At 49.2% G+C, this 16,399-nt stretch overlaps 1 protein-coding gene across 1 annotated transcript in view; it reads right to left on the reverse strand.

The window, feature by feature from the left end:
- WDR1 (WD repeat domain 1) overlaps positions 1 to 15,999 on the reverse strand; it is a 43,400-nt gene extending 27,401 nt beyond the window's left edge. The window contains exons 1-4 of the mRNA XM_073648526.1: positions 15,790 to 15,999; positions 14,729 to 14,850; positions 9,655 to 9,745; positions 6,999 to 7,146 (exon numbers count right to left, since the gene is read on the reverse strand). Of these exons, the coding sequence (XP_073504627.1) occupies positions 6,999 to 7,146; positions 9,655 to 9,745; positions 14,729 to 14,850; positions 15,790 to 15,805 (377 nt within the window). The 5' untranslated portion in view covers positions 15,806 to 15,999. The remainder of the gene's footprint in view (positions 1 to 6,998; positions 7,147 to 9,654; positions 9,746 to 14,728; positions 14,851 to 15,789) is intronic.
- Positions 16,000 to 16,399: the final 400 nt, after the last annotated feature.

The following is a 16,399-nucleotide window of genomic DNA, read 5'->3' on the forward strand; positions in this document are numbered from 1 at the left end:
GTGATGGGGGCATGTGGAGCTGTAGTTCTTAGTGATATTGTATTGCTCTCAGTGATGGGGGCATGTGGAGCTGTAGTTCTTATTGATACTGTATTGCTCTCAGTGATGGGGGCATGTGGAGCTGTAGTTCTTATTGATATTGTATTGCTCTCAGTGATGGGGGCATGTGGAGCTGTAGTTCTTATTGATATTGTATTGCCCTCAGTGATGGGGGCATGTGGAGCTGTAGTTCTTAGTGATAATGTATTGCTCTCAGTGATGGGGGCATGTGGAGCTGTAGTTCTTATTGATACTGTATTGCTCTCAGTGATGGGGGCATGTGGAGCTGTAGTTCTTATTGATACTGTATTGCTCTCAGTGATGGGGGCATGTGGAGCTGTAGTTCTTAGTGATATTGTATTGCTCTCAGTGATGGGGGCATGTGGAGCTGTAGTTCTTATTGATACTGTATTGCTCTCAGTGATGGGGGCATGTGGAGCTGTAGTTCTTATTGATACTGTATTGCTCTCAGTGATGGGGGCATGTGGAGCTGTAGTTCTTAGTGATATTGTATTGCTCTCAGTGTTGGGGGCATGTGGAGCTGTAGCTCTTATTGATACTGTATTGCTCTCAGTGATGGGGCATGTGGAGCTGTAGTTCTTATTGATACTGTATTGCTCTCAGTGATGGGGGCATGTGGAGCTGTAGTTCTTAGTGATATTGTATTGCTCTCAGTGATGGGGGCATGTGGAGCTGTAGTTCTTAGTGATACTGTATTGCTCTCAGTGATGGGGCATGTGGAGCTGTAGTTCTTAGTGATACTGTATTGCTCTCAGTGATGGGGCATGTGGAGCTGTAGTTCTTATTGATACTGTATTGCTCTCAGTGATGGGGCATGTGGAGCTGTAGTTCTTATTGATACTGTATTGCTCTCAGTGATGGGGGCATGTGGAGCTGTAGTTCTTAGTGATATTGTATTGCTCTCAGTGATGGGGGCATGTGGAGCTGTAGTTCTTATTGATATTGTATTGCTCTCAGTGATGGGGGCATGTGGAGCTGTAGTTCTTAGTGATATTGTATTGCTCTCAGTGATGGGGGCATGTGGAGCTGTAGTTCTTATTGATACTGTATTGCTCTCAGTGATGGGGGCATGTGGAGCTGTAGTTCTTATTGATACTGTATTGCTCTCAGTGATGGGGGCATGTGGAGCTGTAGTTCTTATTGATACTGTATTGCTCTCAGTGATGGGGGCATGTGGAGCTGTAGTTCTTATTGATACTGTATTGCTCTCAGTGATGGGGGCATGTGGAGCTGTAGTTCTTATTGATAATGTATTGCTCTCAGTGATGGGGGCATGTGGAGCTGTAGTTCTTATTGATACTGTATTGCTCTCAGTGATGGGGGCATGTGGAGCTGTAGTTCTTATTGATACTGTATTGCTCTCAGTGATGGGGGCATGTGGAGCTGTAGTTCTTATTGATACTGTATTGCCCTCAGTGATGGGGGCATGTGGAGCTGTAGTTCTTATTGATACTGTATTGCCCTCAGTGATGGGGGCATGTGGAGCTGTAGTTCTTAGTGATAATGTATTGCTCTCAGTGATGGGGGCATGTGGAGCTGTAGTTCTTATTGATACTGTATTGCTCTCAGTGATGGGGGCATGTGGAGCTGTAGCTCTTATTGATACTGTATTGCTCTCAGTGATGGGGGCATGTGGAGCTGTAGCTCTTATTGATACTGTATTGCTCTCAGTGATGGGGGCATGTGGAGCTGTAGCTCTTATTGATACTGTATTGCTCTCAGTGATGGGGGCATGTGGAGCTGTAGCTCTTATTGATACTGTATTGCTCTCAGTGATGGGGGCATGTGGAGCTGTAGCTCTTATTGATACTGTATTGCTCTCAGTGATGGGGGCATGTGGAGCTGTAGCTCTTATTGATACTGTATTGCTCTCAGTGATGGGGGCATGTGGAGCTGTAGTTCTTATTGATACTGTATTGCTCTCAGTGATGGGGGCATGTGGAGCTGTAGTTCTTATTGATACTGTATTGCTCTCAGTGATGGGGCATGTGGAGCTGTAGTTCTTATTGATACTGTATTGCTCTCAGTGATGGGGGCATGTGGAGTTGTAGTTCTTATTGATACTGTATTGCTCTCAGTGTTGGGGGCATGTGGAGCTGTAGTTCTTATTGATACTGTATTGCTCTCAGTGATGGGGGCATGTGGAGCTGTAGCTCTTATTGATACTGTATTGCTCTCAGTGATGGGGGCATGTGGAGCTGTAGTTCTTAGTGATATTGTATTGCTCTCAGTGTTGGGGGCATGTGGAGCTGTAGTTCTTATTGATACTGTATTGCTCTCAGTGATGGGGGCATGTGGAGCTGTAGCTCTTATTGATACTGTATTGCTCTCAGTGATGGGGGCATGTGGAGCTGTAGTTCTTAGTGATATTGTATTGCTCTCAGTGTTGGGGGCATGTGGAGCTGTAGCTCTTATTGATACTGTATTGCTCTCAGTGATGGGGGCATGTGGAGCTGTAGCTCTTATTGATACTGTATTGCTCTCAGTGATGGGGGCATGTGGAGCTGTAGTTCTTAGTGATATTGTATTGCTCTCAGTGTTGGGGGCATGTGGAGCTGTAGCTCTTATTGATACTGTATTGCTCTCAGTGATGGGGGCATGTGGAGCTGTAGCTCTTATTGATACTGTATTGCTCTCAGTGTTGGGGGCATGTGGAGCTGTAGTTCTTATTGATACTGTATTGCTCTCAGTGATGGGGGCATGTGGAGCTGTAGTTCTTAGTGATATTGTATTGCTCTCAGTGATGGGGGCATGAGGAGCTGTAGTTCTTATTGATACTGTATTGCTCTCAGTGATGGGGGCATGTGGAGCTGTAGTTCTTATTGATACTGTATTGCTCTCAGTGATGGGGGCATGTGGAGCTGTAGTTCTTATTGATACTGTATTGCTCTCAGTGATGGGGGCATGTGGAGCTGTAGTTCTTATTGATACTGTATTGCTCTCAGTGTTGGGGGCATGTGGAGCTGTAGTTCTTATTGATATTGTATTGCTCTCAGTGATGGGGGCATGTGGAGCTGTAGTTCTTATTGATACTGTATTGCTCTCAGTGATGGGGGCATGTGGAGCTGTAGTTCTTATTGATATTGTATTGCTCTCAGTGATGGGGGCATGTGGAGCTGTAGCTCTTATTGATACTGTATTGCTCTCAGTGATGGGGGCATGTGGAGCTGTAGCTCTTATTGATACTGTATTGCTCTCAGTGATGGGGGCATGTGGAGCTGTAGTTCTTATTGATACTGTATTGCTCTCAGTGATGGGGGCATGTGGAGCTGTAGTTCTTATTGATACTGTATTGCTCTCAGTGATGGGGGCATGTGGAGCTGTAGATCTTATTGATATTGTATTGCTCTCAGTGATGGGGGCATGAGGAGCTGTAGTTCTTAGTGATATTGTATTGCTCTCAGTGATGGGGGCATGTGGAGCTGTAGATCTTATTGATACTGTATTGCTCTCAGTGATGGGGGCATGTGGAGCTGTAGTTCTTATTGATACTGTATTGCTCTCAGTGATGTGGGCATGAGGAGCTGTAGTTCTTATTGATATTTTATTGCTCTCAGTTGGAAAAACAAGATAAAAAAGGTATCATAACTACAAGATTAATGTCTAACAAAATAAGGAAGGGACAGACGGGAGACATTAATATAATATATAAACATACATACATACATACACACACACACACACTAGTTCTCTTCAGGGGCTGTAACCTCTCATGGTTTGCGTTCCTTTACTATAAATTGCAATGCCAAAAGTCACATTCTCCAACAAAACCCAACCTATGGATGAGCAGCACAACAGTGCCAAGATGGCAGCAACAGGGGTCCTTTAGTAAGCCGCCGGCTGCGATGGCAACCAATGTGCACTGCAGGATCGCGTGGCAGGGTATGGGCTCCCGAATGAAAGCGCAACCGGAATCACACACTAATAACAGCTTTTAGTTTTGCATGCTCAATGCAAACAGAGGGTAACCGAACACCAGACCCCATCATAAATTACATTTTTAGCTCTGAGACTCGCATGCAGGACAGTGACAGCAGCATGGAGCAGTGCTCTTCTGTACATGCTCCCGCTTTAGTCCGCTGTGTAATCCTGCCTATCTAGTCTCAGCAGTACAACATAGCCACCATTTAATCATAACTACACACTACTGATGGAGGAGAACATTTCATAACTTTCTATAAGAACGTTTCCAAGAAAATTATATTAAAACATCAATGACATGCCACAATCCCTCAATTAGGCCGGTTTCACAAGTTCTGTATTTGGATCGGAAGATCAGACCCGCCAGCCGGGCTCATGACCTGATTTAACGACCTCATGTGTCCATCAGGAGCCCCGGCGCTTGGACCAGGTCTTCTCATCTGAGCACGGCCTGTAAAATACCTGCCTATTATTATGGAGCATCCTGCTCCATCTGCGCTTAATAGAAAGCAAATAAACCTCAACAGGAATGCGGCTGAACAAAAGTAACAGCATAATCCCAACAAAGAACCATCATACCGGCAGGTGAATCCTATTACAAAGGAAACCGCGGGAAAGGTGGAGTAGCAGATACCACATCACTCCATACGTCAGCCATGTCTGGGAATTCACTGTGTGTGAAGCAATGTCCCTCTGGGATCACTCGATTTTTATGAAAATTAGAGTTTTCTAGACAGTAGAAAAATCAGAAGTCTGAATTAGGTCATAAATGGGTCAGATATTGAGAATTTCTGAAGATCTGGTATTTGCGAGGTGGTCGTGTGTTGCGCTCCTCAAAATCAACAGCAAGCGCAGGTGAAGTCCCCAACTTCATGCTAATTTACAAATGTAGCATTCTAGGAAGGAGAGCATGACTGCAGAACCTGACTACACAGGCTGGCTTGTAGTCTGTTACTATGGAGACAGCAATGATTCACTGACTGACACGGGCCCAAAACAGAAAGATGGCTGTGGCCATCACTCTCCACTGAAAACAATGGCAGTTATGGTAGCTACCGACAACAAAGTCATCACTCTCCACCTGGGGTTAGCGCTGGTCCGCTCTGGTGTGGGGCGAGGCTGGCCCACCTGTTGGGATATTCACATGACCCCTCACCAGCTAGAACAGCAGAATATAGGCTAATGGCTTTGCTATGACAAATTCTAAATCTCTAGACTGTAAAACAAGATTAGGACATGGTCTCCACGAAAAACAAATCCCCTATAACAGGGGCACGGACCTTTACCAGAATTAGAAAACAGTGGCTGCCATCTTCCAGGAACAGCGCCACCTGTCCATGAGCCATAGCACCTCTATAGAGATTACACTGGAGACGATAATTAAAAAGAAAAAAAAAAAAAAAAAAAGCAGACCTGTTTTACCAATATTGGGCAATCCCACAATGTTCAGTCAAGAGTTTAAGGGGTGTTCCCATCTCCAAGATCCTATCCCAATATGTAGTAGGTGTAATAATATTCTATACACATAATACTAGCTAATACTTCCAATTAGAAATGTAGCATAGTTCTTCTGATTCACCATGTTGCTTACCCCGTGTGCAGGGCACTGCAGTAGCTTAGGTATCCATGGTTATGACCACTCATATAGTGACAGTTAGTTGTTAGTGGTTGTAACCATGGATACCTAAGCTGCTGCAATGCCCTGCCCATGGGGTAAGCAACATAGTGAATCAGAAGAACTCTACTTAATTTCTAACTGGAGGTATTTGCTAATATTACTACACCTACTACATAGTGGGATAGGATCTTGGAGATGGGAATACCCTTTTAAGTATTCGCTCTACTCTTCAGTGCACAAATGGAAGCATTTAGAAGGGGGGGGGGGGGAAGTCTTCTCCATTTCCTCGTGGTCTCCTGAGAGCTTAGCTCCATTATACCTCATACATAGGTGGATTTTATAGCCACTTAACCCACAACACATGTTTATGACCTGCCCGACACTAACAGCACACAGAGCGGGCGTACCCATTCATACAGGACATGATGCCCGGCGCTGACGGCTCAGCTAACCATGTACCACCAGTGATCACTTCTCTTCACAATGTCTTACTATGGCTAAACACTAACCCGTTTTGCACATGAGTTTTATTTCCACCATTAGCGCTCAGGCCACGTTCAGGATAAATTAGCCCATTGAGATCACCTAATGATAAACCCATTTGTCACCAGTCCTATGTGATCTTCATGGCATGACTCCTTTGCATCTGCATTTTTAGAGCAAGACCCATCTCCCACCATCAGCCAGGGTGCAGAGTATCAGCCACTAACATGCACCCATCCAAGTGAATGGCCGGAATGTAGTACATATTACCCCCACAAGGGCGGCAGACTTCAGAAGCCCTAGTTACAAGACTGCTCCAGACAGTCGTACTCACATACCATGTAACAAAAGCTGTATCAGCTCATTATCAAACATCTTTATCAAGGGGTATAAGGAATCAATACCTCCTACAATAGGAAGGTTTTACTATCCTGCAATCCCACAGAGATGCGGAGCTCAGTCATGCACAGAACTCACAATTCAAACTGCGTACATATATTGGACCTGATAACGCAGGCATACTTACTATGAAACTCCATGTCAGAATAACTGATGTTGGGAATAGCCTTTTATGTACAAAGTATAGAGCACAATGATGACAAGTAATGGCATTATGTGGCACCTCCGGCCAGAAGTTTTGTAAGAGATGGGAAAAGCAGTCTGGTTGGTGAAAGACTCTGCAGCGTAGTTCCTTAACAGGAGAAGCTTTGGGCACATGCCGCCCGCCCAGACCATTAATACTCCAGAAGGTCTGATGAACAACGCCTTGTAGCACTTGCATTACACTATACACTTGTTAGGAAGATCTGATGGAACCCGATAGGTTGTGGACCACCATGAATGCAGAATTACCTATAATCACGTGAAAGCTACGACATCACAGAAGTCAGGATGCTAAAATGCTTCCAGGACTTACGTCTCTCTTCCTTCGCCGACCGCCGCGATTCTCTTGCTGTCCTCGGTCCAGGCAATGTCCTTAATCTTCCCCACAAATGGCTGGTACTCGTACTTCAGCATGTGCTCCTTCTGCGTGGTGTCCCATATCCTCAGCTTCCCGGTGATATCTAGAAGACGGGACGCAACAATGAACTTACTGAATAATGTAGAGGCGCTTATACACAATCTGCAGACATTCATTTTTATTCAGCTGGAAAAACGGCCTCCTTTATTCCCTTCATATATGGCAGTCTCAAGTCCTGCCGGTAAGACCACGGAGGAGAGCGATCAGGTGCAGAGCCCCAGGGGTTACCGGCATCTGGCTAAGGACAAACATCTTAAAATGACCCATGAGAAATGTACATATGTAGTGAAGGCTCTCACCTTCAAGGACTCAGAATGGCGACTAATCACATTTACAGCCTTTTATCAATGGATCTTTTGCAATGCTCCCTTCCCCCTGTGAGGGGGCGGCAGAGAAACCAAGCACTTGCTGCCAGGTTCCTGAACAGATTGCAGTTGATCACTGGTGGTCTCAAATAATCAGCCTTAAAAGCGCACATGTCAGCAGGATTGTGCTTAGTAAACCACATAGTGTAATTTCGCCCACCTGACAGTGTGTGTAAAATGATACCTTTGTTGATGAAATCCATCCTGTGGTTCTTTTATAATCTTTATTTTCAGTTTTGCCATAATATGCTCGTGCTCTGGGGCGGGACTGTAGCTGGTGCTCTCATTATGTATGCCTATCTCTGGCAGGTCACTGTGCTTTCAGTCACCTGCCTACTGTTTTAAATACTAACTTTGCAATTTGTGTGGCAAACATAAAACATTACATGCACCAAAATGGTTGCCACGGCCCGCGCAGTAGCATTTTTCGGTTGCTGAGACGCTACTGCGAACGCGCCAGCGCCATTTCGCTTTTGGAAATAGAATTTGGGTGCAGCAATATGGCGCCGTGCATGCGCAGTTGCATCTCTCGGCAACCGAAAAATGCTACTGCGCATGTGTGGGTGGCGGCGGCCATTTTGGGACATGTAAATTTTAGGTTTGCCACACAAATTACACAGGCAATATTTAAAATAGTAGGCAGGTGACTGAAAGCACAGTGACATGTCAGAAGGCAGAGATAGGAATACATAAGTGGAGCACCAGATAAAGCCCCCTTCCCAAAGCACGAGCATATCATTATGCCAGAACTAAAAATAAAGATTATAAAAGAACAACTGGATGGATTTCATCAACAAAGGTATCATTTTATTCGGTGTAACGGCGCAGTGCGCACCCGACAGTGTATATGGTTTACTGAGCACAATCCTGTTGACAGGTGCGCTTTAAAAGGGGTATTCCCATCTCCAAGATCCTATCCCAATATGAATATTAGCAAATACCTCCAATTAGAAATGTAATAATAGTTCTTCTGATAAATAGGTCTCTGACCTATTATGCAGGGCATTGCAGCAGCTTAGGTATCCATGGTTACAACTACGGATATAAATGACAGTTAGCTGTTAGTGGTGGTAACCATGGATACCTTAGCTGCAGCAATGCCCTGCACATGGGGTAAGCGACATAGCGATTCAGAAGAACTATACTACATTTCTACTTGGAGGCATTTGCTAATATTATTACATCTACTACATATTAGGACTGGATCTTTTAACGACTTAATGTTACCAGATGGCGAGTCTCTGCACGAATAGGCATTGTCCAATCAGTGGTGGCTGTACATGGACAGACACCTTATGACAAGAGGAATGCGAACTCCCAGCCATTAAGTTATTCAGATATTTCTAAGAGGAATAACAGAGGAACAGCACAACAAAAAGTTCTAAGAAATTACTTAATGGGGAATATAAACCATAGGTAAAATAAGGCAGATGTTTAATAGCCCGAGCTTGTCTTTATCCTTTACTTCAGGTCCATTGATATCTGTGGCCGTTCTTACTGCTGCTCACTAAGAGAAGCCATGAGCGGTGGTCTAGTACTAACCAGTACTGTAGCGTTCATTTCCATTTTATCAGGTCTTTTCCCGAGTTCGGCTTAAAGGGGTTGTCCAGTGAAAACACGTTCCCTCATTGATCCGATGAGGTCTGATCACAAGGATCGCCACTGATTGGCAGAACGGGAAACCCATCCCCCCTATAATGGAGGGACAGTGAGCATGTGCAGCTGCCGCGCCGTTCATTTTCTATGCGGCTGCCGAGTGCGGCTTTTCCCCAGCAGCCTCTGAGAATGAATGGAGCGGCTGTCAATCGTCGACCTTCCACTTCATTTTGTAACAGGGAGGATAAAGATGCCCCGTTCTGCCGATCAGAGCAAATCCCAGCGGTTGGGCCCCCACTGATCAGTAAGTTATCCTGCGGATAGGCGATATTTTTTTTCCTGCATGAAAAATGGAGTGCGCATTACGCAAAAAAGTATATATATATATATATATATATATATATATATATATATATATATATATATATATATATATATATATATATATATATATATATATATATATATATATATATATATATATATATATATATCTATCTATATCTTCAAAGATAATATGTGAAGATATCCTAAGGGTTAACCAGCAACATATTCTTTACATCATGAGGTTACGGTAACTTGGGCGCTACCTCCGGATGCGATGTAGAATCCACTTGGAGCGTACTTGGCAACGACGACTTGCTGAGCGTGCTCGGTGTAGACGTCTGCGATGGACGGGTTCTACAAAGGGGGAAACAGAGCAGATTACATACAGTATATAGAGAATCTCTTATCTTAGGTACAAGGTGCAGGGATCTTCACATCCCGTCACATACATTCCCGCCCATCAGTCCTATGGAGAGGAGATTTAACTGGGGAATCTGAGAATCAAAGCTGATCTATCTACAAGCCGGACCATTATTAATTCATTTTTTTCCCCCTTCTCCCATCCTCATTAAGGAGGCGCTACATGAAGGATCAGCAGATCAGACGCTGTGATCAGGGCCATCCAGCTGTGCACAGGCTTACGGCGTGGTTAAGAGCATTAGACGCTCTGCTCGCATGGCGGCCGTACAAGAGATCTGCTCTGATGGGCAGCAGCATGGTGAGATCCTACACATCTACATCTCAAAATTAAAATCAGTTTGTGTGCAGCAGATGCAACGCACACTTATCCGGCTAGATGAAGTTTGTCAAATGATCTTCCAAGGGGAGACACCTGCAATCACATTAGGGAATATGCATACAGGCCATATCCACTAGGGGAGTGGTGGGGGGGGGGGGATGTAAGGGGACATCCGAAGCATAAATTGACACCTGCAGTGGATTTTACATGTGCAGTGTCACTTAATTTAGGTCTTAGATTGTCTATTAACTGTGTAGATAGTTCTACATAAAGTCTTATCCAAAACATAGTAATTACTAGCGGATTTGTCATCTGGAAAAAAATGCTGCATATACCATTAAAGAGGCTGTCCAATAAACATTTACCACCTATCTGCAAGAAAGATACATGTATGATTGCCGGGGTCTGGCTGTTGTGACCCCTGCTTAAAGCTCATTGTGTAAGTGAAGTGTTAGCGAGCATATGCAACCACTGCTCCAATATCTGTCTACAACTCCTACAGCCCAGTAATGGATGGTTAGTGAGCATGTGCAATCAGTTTTACAGTGTGCAGAGACTAACAAGCAGTTCCTCCTATCTCAGCTTTCTAGACCCCATGAGTTTTACACTGAAAGGTGCATAAGATTTTAGAATTTTCTGCAGGTTTTACGCAATGAAAACTTGAGCTGCATGTAACCTCTGTGTGCAGAGATGAGCCCTTCCAGGAACGAGGCACATGTGAGCTCTGCGGGCGCGGCTCTGACTCACCTCAGTTACGTAGGTCCTACGGGCAGCAGAATAATACATGCAAGGCTCTGCAGATCGCTCTGCACACTGGGCAGAGGAACAAGTCCAGGCTCGCTGAGGATCCCATTACTTCTACATAATCACCGGTACTGTGCATACATGGAATGCCGAGTGTCCGGACTATGGCTGCTCGTACTCTGCACTTCCCCAATATAACATTTCTGCAAAATCCTGTATGAAGCAGCAGCGGTCACTTCCCTCTGTGGATCAGACACTCCTGGTAACGCCAACAATCACAACTTTAGGTGGCTCCTTCTCTGTCCACGAAGAAGAGCGCGGAAAACGCCCAAACATTGTGCAATGGACGCAAAACACATGGAATTATCCAACTACTGCTGTCTACAAACGTCTGGGCGAACATCGTACAACACGGGGGGCAGAGGGGTCTTTACAGGACGTGCACCAAACACAGGATTGACGCCGTCACACAAAACATCACTTGTAAACCCTGCTGCCTTGCACACCAGCCCAGTACAAGCCATGGGCAGACCGCTGAAGAGGAAACCTCTATATCCCGCAAAGCCAGCCATGTACACTCAGCCGGAAGAACTATTATTCCGCGTGGATACTCAGAGGGTGCAAATGTGCCCAATTCTTAATAAATACCCTTCTTTAAAAAGCAACCTGTCTCCTGACTCACGGTGCCCAAACCACGGGCAGCAGAACCAGACACTGGCGGCATTATTGGGAGTTGTGCGTTTTCCTCTGAAATGCTGCAGTGTTTAGAAGAAACCACAAACCAAAAAAAAACATCGGGGGTCTATAAGGCTCTTTGCTCATAAGGAGTTTGACGCGGCATATTTTTGCGCTAAAAACGTAACGTCTTATAGTTCCAGCAAGGTGGAATGAAAAGCCAAGATTTCCGGCACAACTTTCCTGCAGACCACCGCCGGGAGATCAATGGCTCCAGCCTCGCACTGCCAGGACACCCCCTTCTACCAGCCCAGGGCCCACAGCATCGCCCCACTCCTGCCACCGCCAGCTTCCTGCAGTGGCGACCCTGCTCCAGCCTCCTGTGATCCCCGGTCCACCTCCACCAGCTTCCTGCAGCGGCGACCCTGCGCCACCTCCGCCAGCTTCCTTCAGCGACGACCCTGCGCCAGCGACCCTGCGCCACCTCCATCACCTTCCTGCAGCGGCGACCCTGCTCCTACCTCCTGTGACCCCTGCTCCACCTCCGCCAGCTTCCTACAAGCGACCCTGCTCCTGCCTCCTGTGACCCCTGCTCCACCTCCGCCAGCTTCCTAAAGCGGCGACCCTGCTCCTGCCTCCTGTGACCCCTGCTCCACCTCCGCCAGCTTCCTACAGCGGCGACCCTGCTCCTGCCTCCTGTGACCCCTGCTCCACCTCCGCCAGCTTCCTACAGCGGCAACCCTGCTCCTGCCTCCTGTGACCCCTGCTCCACCTCCGCCAGCTTCCTACAGCGGCGACCCTGCTCCTGCCTCCTGTGACCCCTGCTCCACCTCCGCCAGCTTCCTACAGCGGCAACCCTGCTCCTGCCTCCTGTGACCCCTGCTCCACCTCCGCCAGCTTCCTACAGCGGCGACCCTGCTCCTGCCTCCTGTGACCCCTACTCCACCTCCGCCAGCTTCCTACAGCGGCGACCCTGCTCCTGCCTCCTGTGACCCCTGCTCCACCTCCGCCAGCTTCCTACAGCGGCGACCCTGCTCCTGCCTCTTGTGACCCCTGCTCCACCTCCGCCAGCTTCCTAAAGCGGCGACCCTGCTCCTGCCTCCTGTGACCCCTGCTCCACCTCCACCAGCTTCCTACAGCGGCGACCCTGCTCCTGCGACCCCTGCTCCACCTCCGCCAGCTTCCTAAAGCGGCGACCCTGCTCCTGCCTCCTGTGACCCCTGCTCCACCTCCGCCAGCTTCCTACAGCGGCGACCCTGCTCCTGCCTCCTGTGACCCCTGCTCCACCTCCGCCAGCTTCCTACAGCGGCGACCCTGCTCCTGCCTCCTGTGACCCCTACTCCACCTCCGCCAGCTTCCTACAGCGGCGACCCTGCTCCTGCCTCCTGTGACCCCTACTCCACCTCCACCAGCTTCCTACAGCGGCGACCCTGCTCCTGCCTCCTGTGACCCCTGCTCCACCTCCGCCAGCTTCCTACAGCGGCGACCCTGCTCCTGCCTCCTGTGACCCCTGCTCCACCTCCGCCAGCTTCCTAAAGCGGCAACCCTGCTCCTGCCTCCTGTGACCCCTGCTCCACCTCCGCCAGCTTCCTACAGCGGCGACCCTGCTCCTGCCTCCTGTGACCCCTGCTCCACCTCCGCCAGCTTCCTACAGCGGCAACCCTGCTCCTGCCTCCTGTGACCCCTGCTCCACCTCCGCCAGCTTCCTACAGCGGCAACCCTGCTCCTGCCTCCTGTGACCCCTACTCCACCTCCGCCAGCTTCCTACAGCGGCGACCCTGCTCCTGCCTCCTGTGACCCCTGCTCCACCTCCGCCAGCTTCCTACAGCGGCAACCCTGCTCCTGCCTCCTGTGACCCCTGCTCCACCTCCGCCAGCTTCCTACAGCGGCGACCCTGCTCCTGCCTCCTGTGACCCCTGCTCCACCTCCGCCAGCTTCCTACAGCGGCGACCCTGCTCTTGCCTCCTTTGACCCCTGCTCCACCTCCGCCAGCTTCCTACAGCAGCGACCCTGCTCCAGCCTCCTGTGACCCCTGCTCCACCTCCGCTAGCTTCCTACAGCGGCGACCCTGCTCCTGCCTCCTGTGACCCCTGCTCCACCTCCGCCAGCTTCCTGCAGCGGCGACCCTGCTCCTGTGATCCCATACCACGTCCGCCAGCTTCCTGCAGCGGCGACCCTGCTCCTGTCTTCTGTGACCCCTGCTTCACCTCCGCCAGCTTCCTGCAGCGGCGACCCTGCTCCTGTGATCCCATACCACGTCCGCCAGCTTCCTGCAGCGGCGAACCTGCTCCTGTGATCCCATACCACGTCCGCCAGCTTCCTGCAGCGGCGACCCTGCTCCTGTGATCCCATACCACGTCCGCCAGCTTCCTGCAGCGGCGACCCTGCTCCTGTCTTCCGTGACAGGATCCACCGCTACTGCCCCTCCAGTACGCTAAATTCAGCCTACAAGATGGACCCCCCCCATTTTAACATTAAAAATTCTTCTCCCCCACCCCCAACTTTTCCTCCTCTAAATTTGGGGTGCACCTTATAGCTCCAAAAAATATGGTAAATATATAAAAGTGAGTAAAAAAAAACCAAAACACAAAACGTAAGGCTATGTGCGTCAATCAGACACCGGCACTGCTGCCGCCACCGAGCATTGGCGGGAAAGAGGCTTCAGGAAGATACCAGGGGCCGTCATTCTTGCACCTTCCTCTCTATACTGTTAATGTGGCTGTGCATTATGGTCACTTTATGGGGCGCTTTTTTCCAGCAGATTCCACCCAAAAAAAGACGCCGTGTGCACATAAATCCCAGTTTCAGGTCAGTTTTTGTTTTTTTGAACCGTGATAAAATGGGACGGTTTTCATAAAAAAAAATAAAAAAATAATCAAACGCCAGATGCAAAGTTTCGGCTAACATAGGCTTGAGAAGGGCTGGTACCCTAAAAATTGCTTCAGCCGCATAACAGAAGGGTCTCTGCCCCTTAGATTTCTTGACACGTGGGACACCTGGACTGGGCCCCATTAAACCAGAACTTTCCATTGTGCTGATCTCGCCAGTGTTTGATCAGTCACATCCCTCGGCTACAACCATGCTGCGCGCCCTGTCCTGTGTCAGGACCACGCTCCATTTAGCTCCTATCAGCAGGATCCGGACAGACGCAGCGTCCGTACAATGTGGCGGTGCCGTACCTCAATGTTCCTGATGATCACACATTTCCCATTCGTGTACACAAAGTTGTTGCCCTTGGGGTCTCCTCCGAGGACCTTGGCCACCCCTCTTTCCATCTGAGGAAGGCTGGCGAACACATGTTCTAAGGAGAGAGAGAGAGAGAGAGAGAAAAATAGGTTAAGAGATTCCGGCAATAAACAGGTTATTCCATCTATAGATTCACGGGACCCTGAAGAGGACGGTGGCCGCCGCGTCTACCTACATGAGCCACCGCCACTCCTCACTCACTGCAGGCACAAGCCCCGAGCATCCATATACCAGAATGGTGTACAACAAGAAGCATTATGGGAAACGAACATATGAATGAATGGTGGAACTGTCTTCATACATTCATTCATTCTTCTGCTCCTACAGCACATCCCCACCGATGACTGCCTGAAACAGCCTGGCACGGGGCGCTCCAACCAGCAACAGTCCGGCACGTACAGGGGAACCCCCACCGCCAACAGTCTGCAACAAGTCAGCAGAGCGCACCCAACTGACAAGCCGACCGAAAACAGGGCACCCCAATTGACAACAGTGTGCGACAGCCAGGCATAGGGAGCCCCAACCAGCAACAGTACACCCCAACTAGGCAAGCAGCACCCCTACTGACAACAGCACCAACAGCCCGGAATAGCGAGCTCAACCGGCAACAGCACCCCCCTGACCAGGCTGTACATCCTTTGGGGAGCCCCAGGCATCTCCTCCGTTTGGGGAGCCCCAGGCATCTCCCCCCTTTGGGGAGCCCCGTCGCAGCCGCCTCATACAGAGGCTCAGACAGATGACAGTAGTGGGAGCTGCCGCTGCTCCCGTGTCCGCTCTCCCAGCTCTCGGCCTTGGCTCTACACTCCCCATCATCTGCACAGCAGGGAGGACATCACCGCAACAGGCGGAGGAGCGGCCGGGAAACTACATGACAAGTGCTGGTGACAGCGGCTGTATACACACAGTGCTGACGTCACCGCTGGCCGCTGCACAGCCCGGGGCACCCTCCCATGTCGGTATCCGCGGGGGTGACGGCTGCTCCCCGCTCACTTACTGATCTCATAGGGCATGGTGCGGAGTGTCCGGCGCTGCACGGAGAGTCTGGCGATGTGCTCTGCTGCCTCCCGGCCGCCAACGATTCAAACCCGGAAGCCGAAGACCAGCTCCCAGCGGCAACGTCTCCCTGAGCCCGTGACCATATATGGTCAACACACAGCGCTGCTCCAGCCGCTCCCCCCGCAGCCGCGCCGCGCTGTCACTGTGCGTGACGTCACCCGGGGGCGGGGAGGCGGCCGGCGCCATGTTTATCGTGGGCAGAGCTCAGTCTGGTGTCATCTTGTGACGTGTAGGGGCGCACTACCCGCATGTCAGACAGCAGTAATCAGCAGCCATGCACCGCTGCCAAATCGTCATCACCACAGTGAGCACAAACCTCATTCATTGAGTCTAAGCCAATAGAGATCAGTGTGAGCCCCATAGACTCCAGTACACAAGGCTCCATTCATCAGATGAGTGAATGTGTCACACCCCTGGGAGCTATCAGACCTCTACTATGACCATACAGGGTATAGAAAAGTGAATCTATGCATACCTGTATGGCCCATAGTAGAGGTCTGATTGCAGAGAAAAGCACTTTAATCAGTTCTATTTTGTACAGGATTGGC

The sequence above is a fragment of the Phyllobates terribilis genome, unplaced genomic scaffold (assembly GCF_046119375.1).
Source record: "Phyllobates terribilis strain yellow unplaced genomic scaffold, ASM4611937v1 Scaffold_1__5_contigs__length_1240528914, whole genome shotgun sequence".
NCBI classification, from domain to species: domain Eukaryota; kingdom Metazoa; phylum Chordata; class Amphibia; order Anura; family Dendrobatidae; genus Phyllobates; species Phyllobates terribilis.